This window comes from Orycteropus afer, unplaced genomic scaffold (genome assembly GCF_000298275.1).
Source record: "Orycteropus afer afer isolate SDZICR_OR568_19922 unplaced genomic scaffold, OryAfe1.0 scaffold00070, whole genome shotgun sequence".
In the NCBI taxonomy this organism is placed as follows: domain Eukaryota; kingdom Metazoa; phylum Chordata; class Mammalia; order Tubulidentata; family Orycteropodidae; genus Orycteropus; species Orycteropus afer.
Window position 1 is genome coordinate 9,145,757 of NW_006921657.1, and position 18,682 is coordinate 9,164,438.

The following is an 18,682-nucleotide window of genomic DNA, read 5'->3' on the forward strand; positions in this document are numbered from 1 at the left end:
GGATTGCCCAACCTTCCTTCCGAGGAGTGGCTGGTGGGTTTGAACCGCCAGCCGTCTGTTTAGCAGGCAAGTATCTTAGCCACTATGCTACCAGAACTCCCAGTACTTAGGGCCTTTGAAGTGAATTAGGCATGGTTACTGCTGGAAAGGGGAGAAGGCTCAGTGAAAAGATTGATACAATGTGACAAGTTTGTATAGTAGAGAGGGGAGCAACAGAAATAAAGCAAATACTATGTATCAGGTCCTGTTCTGAGGTTCCAATATAGTGTATACTCAAAATAAATGATGATACAGGCATGATTATATACCTTTATAGAGGAAGATGGAAGGAATATACAGATTCACTGTACCAAAAAGAATTGGTTGATGTTCATCAATTTCCTGAGGTGGTATGTGATCAAGAACCAGTGACAGTGAAGGAAGAAGTCAAAGCGGCACTGAAGGAAATGGCAAAAAAGCCTCCAGGAGTTGATGGTACAACAAACAGATGCGCTGGAGGCACTCACTCATCTATAATAAAATATTTAGAGGACAGCTACCTGGCCAACTGACTGGAAGAGATTCATATTTGTACCCATATTCCAAAGAAAGGTGATCCCACAGAATGTGAAAATTATCTAACCATATTATCAATATTACACACAAGTAAAATCTTGCTGAAAATTCAAAAATGGTTGCAGCAGTATATTGTCAGAGAACTTCCAGAAATGCAAGCTGGATTCAGAAGAAGACGTGGAACAAGCAAACTGAGACTGAGAGTTTTAATAAATGGCACAAGCTCAAAAGTGGGAAGTGGAAAAGTAGTTGTCTTTAACCAGTGTTGTCTCCCCTACACCATGGGAGCTAAAAATTTAAGATTTGGTAAGACTGTGAGGCGCATTAAAACTATGCCAAGAATGGAAATCTATTGAATGTATATATGTATACATAAGAGTTTTTCAAAAGAAAGCTGTCATGATGAATTTCTATTTAAAAAGTTACTGATGATAGTAAGCAACAAACAGAGATTTTGGAGGCAAGTGTAGATAAAAGACACTATGATAGTTTTTTATGGAGTATATTATATTCTAAATCAAGCCAGCAACTATATCTTAGAGTTACATCTAAGGGAGTCAACTGAAAGGGGGCTGAAAGCAAGAATGGAAGGACTAAAGAAAGTTGAGGTTTCTGCCACATATGAAATTTGGTAGATGGAGATGTCATAAATAAAGAAGACCTTTATGTGGATAAGTTCTTCTCCACATCAAATTATTATGAAAGCCAAAGCAACACAGCAGTGTAGACACAGTAAGTCAATGTAGACATAGCAAGCTACCTTAACAACTGTAAAGCATCAGTTATCACCTTTATGGTTTGTGCCTGATTCATGTCAGTGTTTTATATTGTACAAGAAGTTCTTATAAAAAGTCTATTTTTAGTTTAGTCTTTTCTATTCATCTGTCTACTTATATATATGTTACTCACTACATCCTAATAATACCTAGTCAGGAAAGTGATGACTCTTCTTTAAAAACACTTCCTGGCTATATTCAACACATTGATTATTGCATTTATTTGGGAAAAACTTCAGAATTATTATTTAAAATATCTATTAAACTACTTTATGTATCCTAAGATTTGAAACATTTGGTGGGATGGGTAACTGTGTTACAACACTAGTAGAATGATGCAGGGAAACTTGGGGAAAGCCATTAAGAAATATGCAAACTCTAGTCTTCTTAGGCACTATTAGGTTTAAATTATTCAATTCATTATATCATTTTGTTCTAGTTATCATCTTACGAAACATTTATTACATTTGTTGTGTGGAAATGTTGAAATATAAGAGGTCAATAGAGACATAACAATTAAAGTTTATACAGTTGACTATTGGTATCATTTGCAAGTCTCATTTGTCATATTTAAAAAATCCTGACACTTTCTAATTGTTTCATTAGACTGAATGTGTATATCAGACATATAGGCTTCTTCTTATTGGACTTTTTTTGTGTGTGATTTGGGAGAAAATTTACATAGCAAATTCCCTTTCCATGCAACAGTTCACATACCCTTTGTCTCAGGACATTGACTACAATTTAACCCCAGTACAACAGCTCCCCTCCCAATTCCTCCTATAGTTCTTACTGAACATTTACCTCCTAGTGGTGAACCCTCCCTCTCTGCTCTTATCTCTGTCCACATGCTGATCTTTAGGATCATCATATCCCCACCCATGGTTATTATTATTATTTGGACCACAAATCATTTATTGCATTCTAGATTCTTCTTATTGAACTGACATCCCCACTTGCATTTCCCTTAGGAATCTCAGACCCAATGAGTCCAAACTGAACTTGTGATCTGCCCTTTATGAACCTAGTCTTATTCCAGTGAATCCCATATCAAATAATAGCACCACTATTATTATTATTATTTTTAATCTCTCCACAGGAATCACTGCTCACCATTTTCTGTTAAAACTTATTACAAACCATCATTTATTCTCACAGAAAACTAGCTTATCTTCTTAAACTCACTCTTGGGCCACTTTTAATCCATTATTGAAAGAGCAGCCAGAGAGATTTCCTTAAAAGACAAGTGTGATTATGTCACTTTCCTCCTTAAAAGCCTTCAATGATCTTTCAAGATTCATGATATGGCTTATGAGGCCACTGCATGCACCTCACTGTCCCTTGCCTGCTGTGCTTCAGCCATACGCCTGTCAGTTCCTGGAATGAGCCATGCTTCTTCCTGCATTATAAGCACTATACAAACATTACTCATTATTAATAAAAACCACAAGCAAATACCGATTTTACATTCATGAATTATGTAACAATTTTGTTACAGAATGAAAAATTAACAGCTAAACCAATGTCCATATTACTAATATATTTATGTACTAAAGTACACTTCCTTCACATAATAAATATTTAGAAAGATAACATAACAGGTTAATTTTAAGGGAGAAAAGACATCACTCTATTGAATATTCTAATATTTGAACATGGACCCTTTCCATTTTTTCAAGTTTTTTAAAAAAAATGTCCTTTAATAAAATTTTACAGTTTGTCCCAAAAAGGTCTAAAATACTTCTTGGTAAACTTCTAAGGTACTTTATATATTTTGTTGCTAATTTAATGAGTCTGATATTTTTTGTGATGTTTTCTAATTATTATTTATGGCAGATAAAAAAGTTACTGGTTTTTAACAATATGGCCTTCTATTTTGCCATCTTGTTAAACTCTATAGTTGCAGTACTCTGTAAGTTGATTATTACTGTGTTTTCCAGCTATATCATATCTGAAAATTATACTTTCCTCTATCTTACTAATAATAATTTTTATTGTGGTAGGTAAGAACTCTAAAAAAATACTAAATAATCTTGATTCTCTCATTAAAGGGACAATGATCAGTTCTGAGTTTCTTCCAAAAGATGTTTTATTCATCATATTACAGACGTAGTTGGATTAATTCTTTCCATCTTATTTTCTATTTACTCTGCATTCTAACAAATTTTTGAAACTGGTGATTTTTAGATGAATTCTTTTTTTCTACAACTAGTTCAAAAGATATTCTACTCTACTCATCTGAAACATTTTTAACATCCAATTCCTCAAACATATGTTTTTCTGACAGCATTGAGAGCAGTGTTTCCTAAGCTGGCATAAGAAGTCAGTTTAGTAGGTCATGACTATGGTTTCATTTAAAAAGAAAGGAAATTTTGTGAAAAAAAAAAAAAAAAAAAAAACACATGTTATAGTGTCTCATACAAATCCTAAGCAAGAATATATTTCATATTAACTTTTGTTATGTTTTAGTATTTGCTGTGTTACATGTATTAACAAAGGTAAGTATTGTTTTCTGATAATTGTTTTAGTTATTTTTTGTGTGTGTATATGTATCTATACTAGTTTGAATTTCTAATTTTTTTTCCTAACTTTTGGCAAATGTTCAAAGTGTGAAAAACACTGATATTAGAATTAATTAGTGCCTAAGTACTTCCCGCCCAAAACAAGGAAATAAAAAAGAAGAAGAAGAAGAAGAAGAAGAAAGGGAAAAAAAAAAAAAAATTAGCAAACTTAATTTCTAATGGTTCCCACCCCCTCCCATTACCTACCCACCCTACCCACCCTTGAGTTGATAGGAAAATGGAATTACACTTACAGGTTGTTATTTTAATTTAAAAATGTAAGTAACTCAACTTATTTAAACTTAACAGTAAGTTTGACTAATTACTTTGCTCACCATGGCCTCGTGTCCCGGACAGATTCGATCCGGTTTCATACATCTTCTTTCTGGATTACGTCCTCTAGTAATTCTTTCATAGTAGGTCTGTGGGTAGTAAACTTTCTGAGTCTTTGAAATGTTGGAAAATGGCTTTATTTACTCTTCCTACGTTGGCTTGGGACAAAATTCTAGATTTTTTTAACAGTGATTCTTTCTAGGGTAAGGGAGTGGGAGAAGGGTACAAGGGATATTTGGGGCATTTGGGTTGGTATTTAAGGAATTTATTTAATTTATTAGAATTTTTAACTATTTAGTTTTTTTCTTATACTGTTTCATTACTACTTTTAAATATTTGAATTTTTAATGTTTCAAATTCTTTGAAAGGAATATACTTATATATTCATTGTGTAATTTGAAAATGAAATGGAAACTTACATGTAGGGGAGAGCTTGGATCAATTCTAAATCTTCTGGGGCTTGGACTTCTACCGAACTTGCAGCCATTGAAATACATACTCCATGAACAGCCAAAAGAGAATGAAGCGCCACAAGTCTCTGGATCAATCCCTTGACAGGTACAGGTCCGACTGTAAGATAATAATTGCAAGGCAGTTAATTGATAAAGCAGGACAGTACCTCAGATAGAACATTTCGGGTTCATATAACATTAGAAATATAGAGGGCTAATAAAGTGATTGTAACACTTCTTGTTTTATTCCTTAATCTGTAGAAGTTTTACACAGATAATACAAAGCTAACTGAAATTCAAAATGAACTAAAATGTTTGTTCAAGACTGTAAATACAAATATAATGTTAATAAACTGTTCAGGTCTGAAATGCCCACAACCTCTTTTTGATTTGGAGGTGAAAAAATCAAGGTCCTGGATGTTACATCCTCAAACTGTTCACTATCAAAAAGGAAAGTTAAGAGTATTTAATTACTGCTTTGAACTTTGAGTTCACCTGTAAATCAGATTGATATTATATGTGAAATTACTATCAGTTTTACAACAAGTCTAGGAGTTTCACAAGAGAAAAAATGGAGCAGAAAGCCTGGTTTGATCAGTAACTTGATAGCTGTATAATTTGGGAGCATTTCTGAAGCAATAAAAAGAAAATCTATAGTAAGAAAGACAATGTTCAAAATACAAATACAGAGATAGGAAACCAGGGAAGCAGTATATATCTTTACTTTTATTCCAAATTTAGAAAATCCTCAAAACTTCTACTAGTATATATGTATACTTGTGTAATGTCAAAAAATTACAAGCAACCAACAATAACAAAAATGCTCACATTTTTAAAAAGTAACTTAAAAGAATATAGAAATTTAGAGTACAAAACATGATCATTTTTAAATTATGTAGGTCAAGAAAAATGCCTGAAATATAATACCAATTACAAGCAAAGACTATAAAAAGGATCATTCAAGATAACATGAAGGGCACTCGGATGTTCATTGAAGTGTTATTCACAACAGTAAAAAAATGGAAGTAACTTAATGCCCATCAATGGATGAATGGATAAACAAAATGGAGCACATAAATACAATAGAATACTATGGAAACATAAAGAACAATGAGTCTGTGAGATATATTTTAACATGCTGTTATGTTGTAGAGGACATAATGCTAAGTGAAATAACTTAGTCATATAGGTCAATTGACATAATGTATGATCCCACTCTTATAAGAAAATAAGAATACCCACCCCCCCACCCACCCACACACACACATAGTTGTCACATGGTATCCATGGGGGATTTGTTCCATGACCCCAACGGACACAAAATACCCACAGACGCTCAAGTCCGTTGTATTTACATATAACCTATGCACATCTTCTTATATACTTTAAATCATCTCTAGATTACTTATAATACCTAGTCTAATGTATATGCTATACAAATAGCTCTTTACAGTCCTCAGACTTAGAGGAAAGAGCTCTAGTGGTGCAGTGGTAAAAAGTTGGTTTGAACCCATCAGCTGCTCTGTGGGAGAATGAGGCAGTCTGCTTCTGTATCGATTTACAGCTTTGGAAACCTAATGAGGCAGTTCTATTCTGTCCTGTAGGGTTGCTGTAAGTCTGAATCAACATGATGGCAGTGGTTTAGGTTTTCAGTTTTAGCCTTTGAGGGACTGCCTTGACCAATATGTCCTCCCCCTCCCCCAACATTATCGATCCATGGTTGGATGAATCCACAGATGCAGAAATCACAGATACATAGGACTAATAGTGTAGAGAGACCGATGTTCATTGATGGTTAGTTACCAGGGATGAGTTGAGGGATAGATCTGGATTGTAGATACTTGTTATTTTTGGTTTTGGGAAAAGTAGCACCAAATGTGGGTATAATGGGCATAGTTTGACCAAAGTAAATGATGCTACTAAGAATCACTCATGAGAAAAGGATGTTTGTGCTAAAGAATATGACATATGTAATTTAGCAAAAACAACAAACAATACCCCCAAATTAGTATATGGCCATATATGCATGTGTGTAGGCATATATGCATATGGGCAGGTATAGGTGTGTACATATGTGTGAAAAGGCAGAAGTATATATATACATATATGTGTGTGTGTGTGTACATACACATATGGGTATGCACACATATACACTCATAGAAGACAGTTATTGACAGTTACTGATACTTCTCAGCCATAAGCAATCACTATGCAGGATTGATTGTCTGGGACTGAAAGTTTAAAATCTTAATCTCATGGGAAAACTCAATGAATTGGCATGATATAGTTCACAAAGCTCATGTTCTTCATCCCAGTGAGGTCAATGCCTCTGGGGTCTTAAAAGTTTGCCTGCAGCCATCTAAGATATAGCTATTGGTCTCTAGTTGTTAGGAACTAAAGGGAAAAGGAAGCCAAAGCGTCGCAGAAGAACCTGGTCTACAGGGCTAAAAGCCTACACAAGCCACAGCCTAATCTACCCTGAGACAAGGAGAACTAGATGATGCCTGGTTACCTCTACTAACCGTTTTAGAAAAGGCCACAATAGATGGACCCTGATATAGCAGGAGGAAAACATGGGATAGAACTTAAACTCTCCTTTGAGTGAAATAACATATTGGCACATAAATTAAAGAATATTACCTGTGATTGTGGTGCTACATTAAATAACCATGTAGATGAGACTAAACAGTCAACAATTATTCTAAAGCAAAGATGGGAAGGCAGGAGAGCAGGAACTAGAATACTGGACATGGAATAATCAGAACACATTTAAGAAGAATGTTCCCACATTATGAAAAATGTAACTAGTATCAATGAGCAATTTGTGTAGGAATTGTCAAACTGGAATCTAATCTGGTGTGTAAACTTACACTGAAAACATAATAACTTATTTTTTAAAAATACAAAGAAGAAAAAAAAAGGAGGGGTAGTTAAAACAGTCTCACTTTCTGTAAAACCTTTTACAAAGATGTGAAATGTATTTTAAAGGGTAAGATATATAATAAGTTGACAGAGAAGCAAAATAGGATGCAAATGTGATCAAACAGTTAAATTGAATTTAAACTTGAGGAAGAAAATTAAAGTTGCTGAACAAATAGAATCCAAATCTAACTCACTGCCATCAAGTCGGATCCAACTCATAGCAACCCCTCCTTGGGTTTCTGAGACAGTATCTCTATGGAAGTAAATTGCCTGGTCTTCCTTCCAAAGAGTGGCTGGTGGGTTTGAACCACCAACCTTCAGGTTAGCAATCAAATGCGTTATGCACTACGCTAATTTATTTAAGTTATGGAAATAATACATAAAGAAAAGAATCAAGAATTGGTGGAGAAAAAAATACAGTTTAATTCATTATTGACAGTTATTTAAAAACTAAAAAAAGAAATGAAAAAAATTGTGCGACTTTAAACCGTTTTTGTAGATTATTTTAAACAGTTAACACCACCAATAATGGGACAAACTGACTTTCGATAGTGCCTAATATGATGCACTAATGACAGTGAAGTTGTTTCTGCCAATAATGCATACACTTAATTGAATCAGAAGGAAACAATCAGCAGACAAAAACTGAGAAATAGGCGACAGAAGTATCCTGTCCCTCTCAATAATGTGAGTGCCATGAAACACAAAGAAGCAACATGATAAAAGAATTCAGAGAGCAAAGAGACAAAATCACTAAGTACAATGTGTGAACAGACATTGGATCCTGGATGTGCGAAAACTGTATGACTGGGAAATGGATGACATTTGAAAATGAAATATAGATTATATCATTGTATCAAAGTGAAATTTCTTTATTTTCATTATTATACTGGGATTATGTAAAAGAATGTCCAGATTCTTAAGGTCTATCCTATGAAGTTTTATTTAGGAGAAAAAGGCATGAAGTTTGTAACGAGTTCACAAATGTCCAGAAATAAAAAAAAAAAACAACAGTAATGTGTGTCTGTGTGCATAAGTATTTAAAACCAACTGTAACAAAATGTTAACAATTGATGAATCTAGATAAAAGGTATTTATAACTTCCTTGAAATATTCTTGCATCTTTCATGTGAATCTTAAGCCTTATTTAAAGGATATGCTAAATACAATGAAACTTATTTTATTGGCTTTTTGGGAAAACTAAACACAAATATTTATGTATGTCATGTAGATCTGTGCCATGACACAAGAGGTATTATTATTTAAAATAATTAAAATAATGTTTATATACTTGTTCGTATTGGATAAAGGAAAAAAATATAATAAAATGATATTTTATATGTAAGGGAAAGTCCTTGAAAGTATACTAATTAATATTGGGGGATTAGAAAAATAGAGTGTATGTATGTTTTTTTGGTTATATTACTATAATGTCATTTCTTAAAAAAAGAGGGACTTATATGGGGAAAATCATAAAACACACTTTAAGGACACAAATGTAAACTTGAACAAATGGAAAGATAAACCATGTTATTGAATAAGACGAATTAACATTATAAAGATGTCAGTTCTCTATAATTTATTAATTTACTGCAGCCTCACTAAAAATACTAGATTTTTCTTAAAACTTGACAATATGTTCATAAAATTATTTTGGAAGACAAATAAAAGTGAGTAACAAAACCTTGTAAAAGAGCAAGAAAGGAAAACTATCCTCATCAGAAATCAAAATATATTATAAACCTGCTGTAACTTTTGAAAAATACAGTACTACTCCCTCAAAAAAAAAAAAAAAAAAAAAAAAAAAAAACCCAAAGATACTTAACTGAAATCCTAGAGAGCAATTCATTTACATACTTGAATTTAATGTATAGTATAAGCAGCATTTCAAATCAAGGGGAAAAGAGGTAATCTGCAGTAATTCTTCAGTGTTAAGATAAATAGAAACAAGAAAAATGGAGGTCCCCTTTCTACTATTTAAGGAGCTCTGGTAGCACAATGCTTAAGGCATCTGACTCCTAACCAGAATGTTGGTGGTTCAAACCCAACAGTCACTCCGCTGATGGAAATAAGACTGGGCAATTTACTTCTGCCAAGATTTACCACCTCGGAAACCCAAAGGAGGCAGCTGTGAGTTGGAATCAACTCGATGGCAATAAGTTTTGGTTTGGTTTGTTTGTTTCCACTATTTACCAGCATAAATGTGGAATAAACCAGAAATTTACAGTTAAAATATTAAAACTCAATAAGTACTAAAAGAAAACACAGGCAACTGGTAACGGGTTTCTATGTAGGGTGATAAAATTTTGGAAACAGATTGTGGGGGTAATGTAAAGAACAGACACTTAAGACTGATACACAAACAACAAATTTTTTTCTGTAATATATATTTAACTACATTTTTTAAAAAAGAAAAATGGACAAGTTATAACTTGATAGAGAAAAATTCTAACTGCATTTGAAAATCTAGATTCAAATTAGGGGAAAGATATATACATATTTACAGTTTCAAAAATAAAACTTTTGTAAAAGATGTCATGCAATTGTCATAAAAAGACAACTAAATGGGAAGAATATTTTCAAGTTATGTCCCAGACACAGGAAAGGGTTAATAGCCTCCATATACAGTAAAACCTGTGAAAGCTAGAACCTATGTAAAGCAGAAACCTATCAGAGAAGGGAAGCTCAAATTATTTTCCACTAATACAGAGCAACAGAAAACTGTTAAGCCTGCACCTGGTCAAAGGCAGAGAATTTGCAAGACCCGGGAAAACAAAGCAAGTCCTGTTGCCTTCTGGATCTCACAGGTTTCACTACATAAAAACAGAGGAAAAAAATACCAATAAAAATTCTTTAGAAAAATGACCTGATAGTTCATACACACACACAAAAAAAGGAATGGCAAGTGACTGTTCACTATATGAAAATAACTCCCACTCATAGTAAGAAGAGTGTAAATCAGTACTATACTAATATCTTTGGTAAGAAATAGGGTCACCATCAGTTGGAATCGACTCCATGGCAACAAGTTTGTTTGTTTTTCTTACCCTGCTCACCCTGTGCAAATTATATGTCACGAAACTCAGAGATTATTAATAGGTGATCCTTGGAAGAAAGGCTTCTGATATAAAATTAATTCCAGAAACACTGAAGAAAAAATGGGCTCAGGTATAGCAAGGATTGTGAGGCTGGGACAGGACTGAGCAGTGTTTTCTTCTGTTGTACACAGGGTTGCTATGAATCAGGGCTGACTCAACAGCACCTAAAGACAACAACAATATAATTTCTCATTTATTATGAGGCTGAAACTCAGAAGTTTGACAGGATATTCATTGCCTATGCTATATGAAAACATGTTCTCTTGCATTGCTAGAGAAAATAAAAAGGGTGCAACTTCCTACAGAGCTTTCCTTTATGCAAAATTCCCTTTCCTCCAGACTCTAGGAATCAGAACGAAAAAGGTATGGGGCAGATATCTCAGAGGGAACAAAATGGAAAATATCTAAAATGGTCTTAAACTTACTGTGAAACCAAGCCTCTCTTTATATAAGTGTTTATTCTTTTTGATTCCACATTTCCAAAATCCTGTTCTCCCATAAAATCTTAGTTTGTAGTTAATTAACAATTTAACATTATATAGTAGAGAGCTGGCTGTCAAAAAGGACAAAACCGTTTTGATTACTTTTCATTGAGGGTACATCTTCGGTCTGTGGGATGACCATTGTATGATTTTAGACTCTCAGTGAGCTCCGTGTATAATCTGTCAGCCATGGGGAGAGGAATGCCATCCCACACCATGATGAGCACCACCATCACAGCTGTTGGACAGTGGTGGCCTGTACGCTGCCGGACCAGACAAAGAACTTTTTCTTCATCACTGCTTCTTCTCAAAACCTGCAGAAACAGAATGTATTCATTTTTGGAACACAGGTAACCATAAGTTGAGTGCAAATGATACTCCTTTTAAAACTTTCTATAATTGTATTATTAGGAATTTTACAAAATTACTATTTTTCAAAGGGTCGAAGCCTCTAGGACTTTTCCTTTGTTTCATTTCTTGCCCTCACACAACTCAGAGTCTCCCAGATTGCACCACCAACAACAACACCAGACTAATCCGAACTCTGTGGGATATGGTTACTATTTGTAAAAGTAGCACAAAGCAGTTTGTGTTTTATTTCACTGCTGTTAAAAGTATTGCCCTAGACAATATATAGCCCATTAGAAGAGTCTAACTGCTTTGTTTTTCCACAAATGTCAGTAAAGGACAAACCTAGTTAATTAAAAAAATAAAAGAGAATCCCAACATTAATAAAGAGCCTGAGCACTGAAACTTAACATCTGGGGAAATTAAGAGTTTTTTTCTCCTGGATGACTGGTTTTACTGTATAGAATGATTAATAAATAAAGCAATGAATTGGCAATTTCTGTGACTTTTCTATGCTAGGCACAAGAATTTTTCATAAACATTTTATCTGTCAAAGTAAGGTGACTTGACAAATGCAAAAAGCAGCATTTAATTTTGAATACCAGTCCATTTTTCTTATACTACACATATCCTTGGGATACTGAGATGGAGTACAAGGGTTTAAAACATTGCCTAGTAGACCTAGTGCTTATAAGATAAAACATATATATATAAATGTTCTCCAAACATAAAAACATCCAACTCTGGTTTCAACTCCCTCTGAAAGTTTCCACCCTCCATTATCTCACAAATTTACAAAGCAGAGAAACTGAGTAATATATAAATCAGTACGTTGTAAAACTGCCCACCTAGATGACCAAAATGAAGGTAACAATAGCATAAATGACCATTTTCATTGCTATAATATTTTATAAACTCAAGATAAAACTTCTTAAGATATTAGTTACCCAATATCACTTTCTTCTGTCACTCCAGATGGTTAACAATCATTGCTACCAAGGCATTCTGTAAAGCATCCCTTGAGTAGAGTTGGCTTTAGGACCTTCCCCCTAAACACAATTATTTATATTAAAAAATTTCCCTATACTTATATGTCCTTTTACAGCCAAATAAGAACACATTTACTTTCAAATATCCTCAAATGCAAAATGATACATATTGTATAAAACAAAATTATACCAGATAGTTTTTCAGTTTCCAAAATTTATATTCATCCAATCTTTGTATAAGAAATGCTAACATCCCACTTACTGACTGTATTTGTGCTTTCTGTGGCCTTTCCAATTTTCCACCAGTGAACAATAGAAAGTTAAGAGTAGTGTTTAGAAGCTGAGTCTTTAAAATACAGATGTGCATTAAAGTATTGAGGAGCTCTGGTGGCGCAGTGCCTAAGGCATTTGATCACTAACCAGAAGGTTGGTGGTTAACCCACCAGCCACTATGCAGAAGAAAGATGGGGCAATCTATTTCCATAAAGATCTACCACCTTGGAAAACAGATGGGAATGGCTATGAGTTGGAATCAACATGATGGCAGTGAGTTTGTTTTATTGGTTTGATTAAAGTATTAAATCTGTTAAAGACTTCTATACTGAAAAGTGTAAAACATTATTGAAAGAAATTAAAGAAGGCCTAAATAAATGGGAGAAACACATTACGTTCATGGAATAGAACAGTCAATGTTGCAATGACGTCAATTTGCCTTACATTGATCTCTAGATTCAATGTAATCCCAATCTAAATCCTACCAGTGTTTAAACTTTTTTCTTTGGAAATCGGCAAACTGTTTTCCAAATTTATATGGAAATGCAAACACCAAAAAGAGGCACACACACACACATATACACACAAAAAAAAAAATAGTAGAGAAAGTGATTTTCCATATATATAAAGATCTACTATAAAGCTATAGTGATGAAGGCAGTCTGGTGTTCCAAACATACAAAGAACGATTCATAATAGCATGCTACTTCACAATGAGAATAAATGATCGACAATTTCACACAACATGGTTGAATCTCACAATTATAATGTGAAGTGAAAGAAGAGAGATGCAAAAGAATACAGTATATATTGAGACTGTGTTTATATAAAGTTCAAAACAGAAAACTAATCAATCAGTAATGTTAGATGACAGAAGAGTGGTTACAGTTGGAAGCGGGGAAAGCAGTGACTGGGAGGGGGCAAGAAGTGTTTATGGAGTGCTAGTAATTTTGGATGTGAATTCTAAGAGTGTGTTCATTTTATAAATTCACCAGTCTTAGGATCACTGCAGTTCTTTGCACATTAATATAGGTAAATAAAAAAATCACCTTGACCTAAATTAAAAACAAAATACCAGGAACTGCTTAGTCAACAACTCACTCAGGATATTTTGGCAAGTTTCTTAACCATTCTATAGCAACACAGAATAAGGATCTAATAAATGTTAGTAAGTATTTTATGTCTATTTGCTTTACCATTTGGCTCCTGAGCACAGAACTCAGTTCATAGAAGATCAACAATTTCTTGAATAAATGAAAACCACAGAAACCCAATATGGTTGCATTTTATGAAAATTTCAAATACTACAACTTAAACTATTAATAAGATGTAAGCTCTTGTTTCATGCACAGATTCAAAAAGATCTGAATATTAGAAACTGAAATATCTTGTAAAGAAACACGTTATTTTGTAATTGGCAGGATGAATTCATTTGTAAATTGCTGAAGTGCGGGCTACATTTCAGGGTCACAGTAGAAGGTATAGGGTACATCTAACATTTTGTGAGTAATGTTAGTGATAACCATGCTTTAGTCATTTTTTAAAAATAATTTATATATTAAGAAATTGTTATATTCTATGAAATATCATATAAGAATTCATGAAGTAGAAATTGAAATACTTGTAATAAAAAAATACCACCAAATAAATAATGTTGGATTGGAAAACATTTAGTAAAGGGCCAACATATACACTCTACTGTCTTTTATTTTTATCAGATTTATCAAGGTATAATTTATATACCATAAAATTCACTCCTTTAAACTATACATTTCAATGGTTTTTAGTATATCCTGAGAGTTGTAAAACAAACCATAACCACCACATTATTTCAGAACACTTTCATCCTTTAAAAAGAAAAAAAGGTCGAACCAAAAATAACTCATCAGCACTCAGTACTCACCTTATACTCTCTTGACCCCTGGAAATCACTAATATATTTCCTGTTTCTCTCTCTTTACTCATTCGGGATACTTCATAAAAATGGATTAATATATGTTAGCCACTTGTGATTGGCTTTGTAGCATCCACTGAATATGTTTTCAAAGTTCATTGATATCATTTTTTTTTTACAGCCAAATATTCCACTGTATTGAGATATCACATTTTATTTATCTATTCATAAATTGAAAGATATTTGGTTGCTTCCATTTTTTGACTATTATGAATAACACTGTGATGAACAGTAATTTATCAGACACTGTTTCACTGCTATTTGTAAGGTTTTCACTGGTAAATTCTTTGAGAAGTTGATGTCCCCTTCCTTCTTCCCAGTCTGTCTTAGTCTGGAAGCTCTGATGAAACCTGTCCACCATGGGTGACCCTGTTGGTATTTGGAATACCGGTGGAATAGCCTCCAGCCTCACAAGAACATGCAAGTCACCAGAGTACGACAAACAGATGAGTGATGAACATGTATGCACAAGTTTTGTATGGATTTACTTTTTTTAAAATAACTGCTTTTTTGAGATATAATTCACCTATTTAAAGCACACAATGTGATGGTTTTTAGAATCTTAAGAGCTATGCAGCTATCACCACAATCAATTTTAGAACATTTTCATCACTTGCAAAAAGCCCAGTACCTATTAGGAGTGACTATACCCACCAGCCACTCCTCAGAAGGAAGATGGGACAATCTACTTCCATAGTGATACTGCCTCAGAAACCCAAGGAGGGGTCACTATGAGTCGGGTCTGACTTGATGGTACATAACAACAACAACATCCCAACCACAATCCTAGGCAACCAGTTATCTACTTTTTGGCCCTATAGGTTTGCATATTTTCAGTATTTCATAGAATAACAACTATGTGGTCTTTTGTATCTGCTGTCTTTCACTTATAATGGTTTCGAGTTTTATCCATGTTATAAGAATGTATCAGTACTTAATTTCATTTTAATATGCTCAGTAATATTCCAAATTTTTCTTATCTATTTATCAGTTCATAAAAATTTGGCTTATTTCTATTATTTTGTGACTACTTATGAATAATGCTGCTATGACCATCTGTTTTCAAGTCAGAATCGATACCACAGCAACTGGTTACTATTGATAACTGTACTGTAGTAATGTAAGAGAATGCCCTGATCTTTACACACACACACACACACACACACTCTCTCTCTAATATTTAGGGGTAAAATAGCATCATGTCTTCAATTTACTGTCAAAGTGTTTAGAAAAAAAATAGGGAGTAGGGAAAAAGGAGAGAAAGAAAAAGCAAAGTAAATTGTGCTAAAAGTTGCACTTCAAAAATCTGGGTGAGAGTATCTAGGAGTTCTCTGTACTATCCCTGCAACTTTTCAACAAGGCTGAAATTAAAAATTTTCTCCAGTGGTTGCCAAATGTGGGGACATTGTGTATATTTCTCTCAACGTAAACGTGGGATTTGATACTCCTGGTAATAAAGTAAATGTGGGATTTGATACTCCTGGTAATAAACAAACTCCAGAAAAATGTCACTCGTCAGTACCTCAAGGGACAAGCTACAAGGCAAATGTCTAAGGAGAAAATACCAAAAACACCCTAAAAATAATGCTTCTCTGTTTTCAAGACAGTTCAAAGGGTCAACACCTCCCCAAAGCCATCACTGAGCTGCTACCTGAAACATCAGTTTTGGTTTCTACTTCGCTCACTATATGCCATTCTTAAGCAGGGAAGTGGTAGAATTTGATAGCAACTGGCACAATGGTTGTATCCTTTGACCATATTAATTCAATCTGTATGCTGAGTAAATAATCCCCAAAACAGCCTTATGTGACGAACACAGCACCAGGACTGCAGGAAGATGACTAACCTGTGATAAGTAGATGACACAAGCTTTGTTAATAAAAGTGAAGAGGACTTAACTTTAAAGTTGTGAATGATTTCATTTTACTTGGCTCCATAATCAACACCCATGGAAGCAGCAGTCACGAAATCCAACAATATATTAATTGCACTGGGCAACTGTGCTAGAAAAGACCTCTTTAAAGTATTAAAGAGCAAGGATTTCATCTTGGACTAAGGTGTTCCTGGACCAAGCCATCATATTTTCAATTGCCTCCTATTTGCATGTGAAAGCTGGACAATGAATATAGTGAATAAGGAACACTGAAGAAGAACTGATGCGTTCAAATTATGATGTTGGCAATGAATACTAAATGTACCGTGGACTGCCAAAAGAAAAACAAATCTGTCTTGGAAGAAGTATAGCCAGAATTCTCCTTAGAAGTGAGAAGGAAATCAGTCCCTAGAGAAGGACATCATATTTGGTAAAATAGATGGTCAGGGCTGGGCAGCATTTGGTTCTGTTATACGTAGGGTCGCTATGAGTCGGAACTGACTAAATAGCACCTAACAACAACACATAGCACTCTAAAGATGTGGTCACGAATAAGCTCACCTAACTCAAAAACTCACTGCCTTTGAGTGGATTGTGATGCATAGTGACCCCTCCTTGGGTTTCTAAGGTGGTATCTCTAGTAGTTTGCCCAACCTTCCTTCCGAGGAATGGCTTGTGGGTTTGAACCACCAGCCTTCGGGTTAGCAGTCAATTTCTTAGGCACTATGCTACCAGAGCTCCTATGAAAGGCCTATTATATAGGCAGACTGAAGAAGAAAAACTGAGGAGTGAAGAGATAAAGCTGTGTTACAGAAACTAAACTAAGGATGGCCTTCCTACAACAGGGAGTGTAACTAATAGTTTGTACTGCTCAAGAAAACTTAAGAAGAAGGTTGAAATTTTTCTTGGATAATTAAGGTGTTCAGAGGCCCCGGGTACTATAAACAGTTAATACAACTGGCAGCTAACCAAAAGACTGAAGGTTTAAATACATCCAGAAGCACTTCAGTAAAAAAACCCAGGTGATCTACCTTCAAGAAGTCAGCCATTGAAAACCCTATAGAGCGCAGTGCTCTGACACAACACACACACACACACACACACACACAGAGTGACCAGGAGTCAGAACCAACTGAGCAGGAAATGGTTTGAACCTTTAGAATAGCATTATTAGAGAAGGCATGAAGAAAGAAGCCAGATCAATCTGAGGTGGATCATTAGGAAAAGATTCCTTAGCAAGACAAACTTCCTATGACTGAGTCCCCTTATTGTTGTTGTTGTTGTTATGTGCCATTGAGTCAGACCCAACTCGTAGAGACCCCTACTTGGGTTTCCAAGGCAGTATCACTACAGAAGTAGATTGCTCCATCTTCCTTCCAAGGAGTGCCTGGTGGGTTTGAACCGTCAGCCTTCTGGTTAGCAGTCAAGTACCTTAGCCACTATGCTACCAGAGCTCCCGGAGTCCCCTTAGCTAGGGTAATAAACAATCTGCTTCAACAGCCTATTTATCAATACCTCTGAAAACCACATTCTAGAGACTTCTGGTAAGATGGAGGAATAGGCAGACAAGCAACACAGACCCTCTTCAACAAAGAAAAGAAAAACCAATTGACAGAGATATAGAAGATAATCATGAAGCCCTGAGCTTTGAGAGAATTACTCACCAACTAGTGGAAAAACCTGAACAAAAACAGTGAGTACAAAGGTGGTCGAAGCTGCGGACTGTCAGCTACTCTGTCAGGACTAACAGCCTGATTATTTCCAAGTGGTGCTGGGACTTGAGCATTGACCTAAAGATCAGCCCTGGTCACCAAGGGCTGTAGGGACGATTGCACTGGTGGCCTATGACTAGGAAGGGAAACAGCAAGAAGGGAGACAAACTGAGCTGTGTACTTTCCGATGTCTGGAGGGCCCATATATTTTGATTGTTTATACGTGGCAGCCATTTTGGATATTTGAAGTGACCGAAAGCATGTTGTTGTTGTTGTTGTTGTTATTTGCCGTTGAGTCCGCCCCGACTCATAGCGACCCCTCCTTGGGTTTCCGAGGCAGTATCACTACGGAAG

The 18,682-nt window shown here is 34.8% G+C and overlaps 1 protein-coding gene across 1 annotated transcript in view; it reads right to left on the reverse strand.

The window, feature by feature from the left end:
- TET1 (tet methylcytosine dioxygenase 1) overlaps positions 1-18,682 on the reverse strand; it is a 170,978-nt gene that overhangs the window by 17,461 nt on the left and 134,835 nt on the right. Inside the window, exons 6-9 of the mRNA XM_042780920.1 lie at positions 11,282-11,493; positions 4,645-4,795; positions 4,228-4,314; positions 2,677-2,730 (exon numbers count right to left, since the gene is read on the reverse strand). Of these exons, the coding sequence (XP_042636854.1) occupies positions 2,677-2,730; positions 4,228-4,314; positions 4,645-4,795; positions 11,282-11,493 (504 nt within the window). The remainder of the gene's footprint in view (positions 1-2,676; positions 2,731-4,227; positions 4,315-4,644; positions 4,796-11,281; positions 11,494-18,682) is intronic.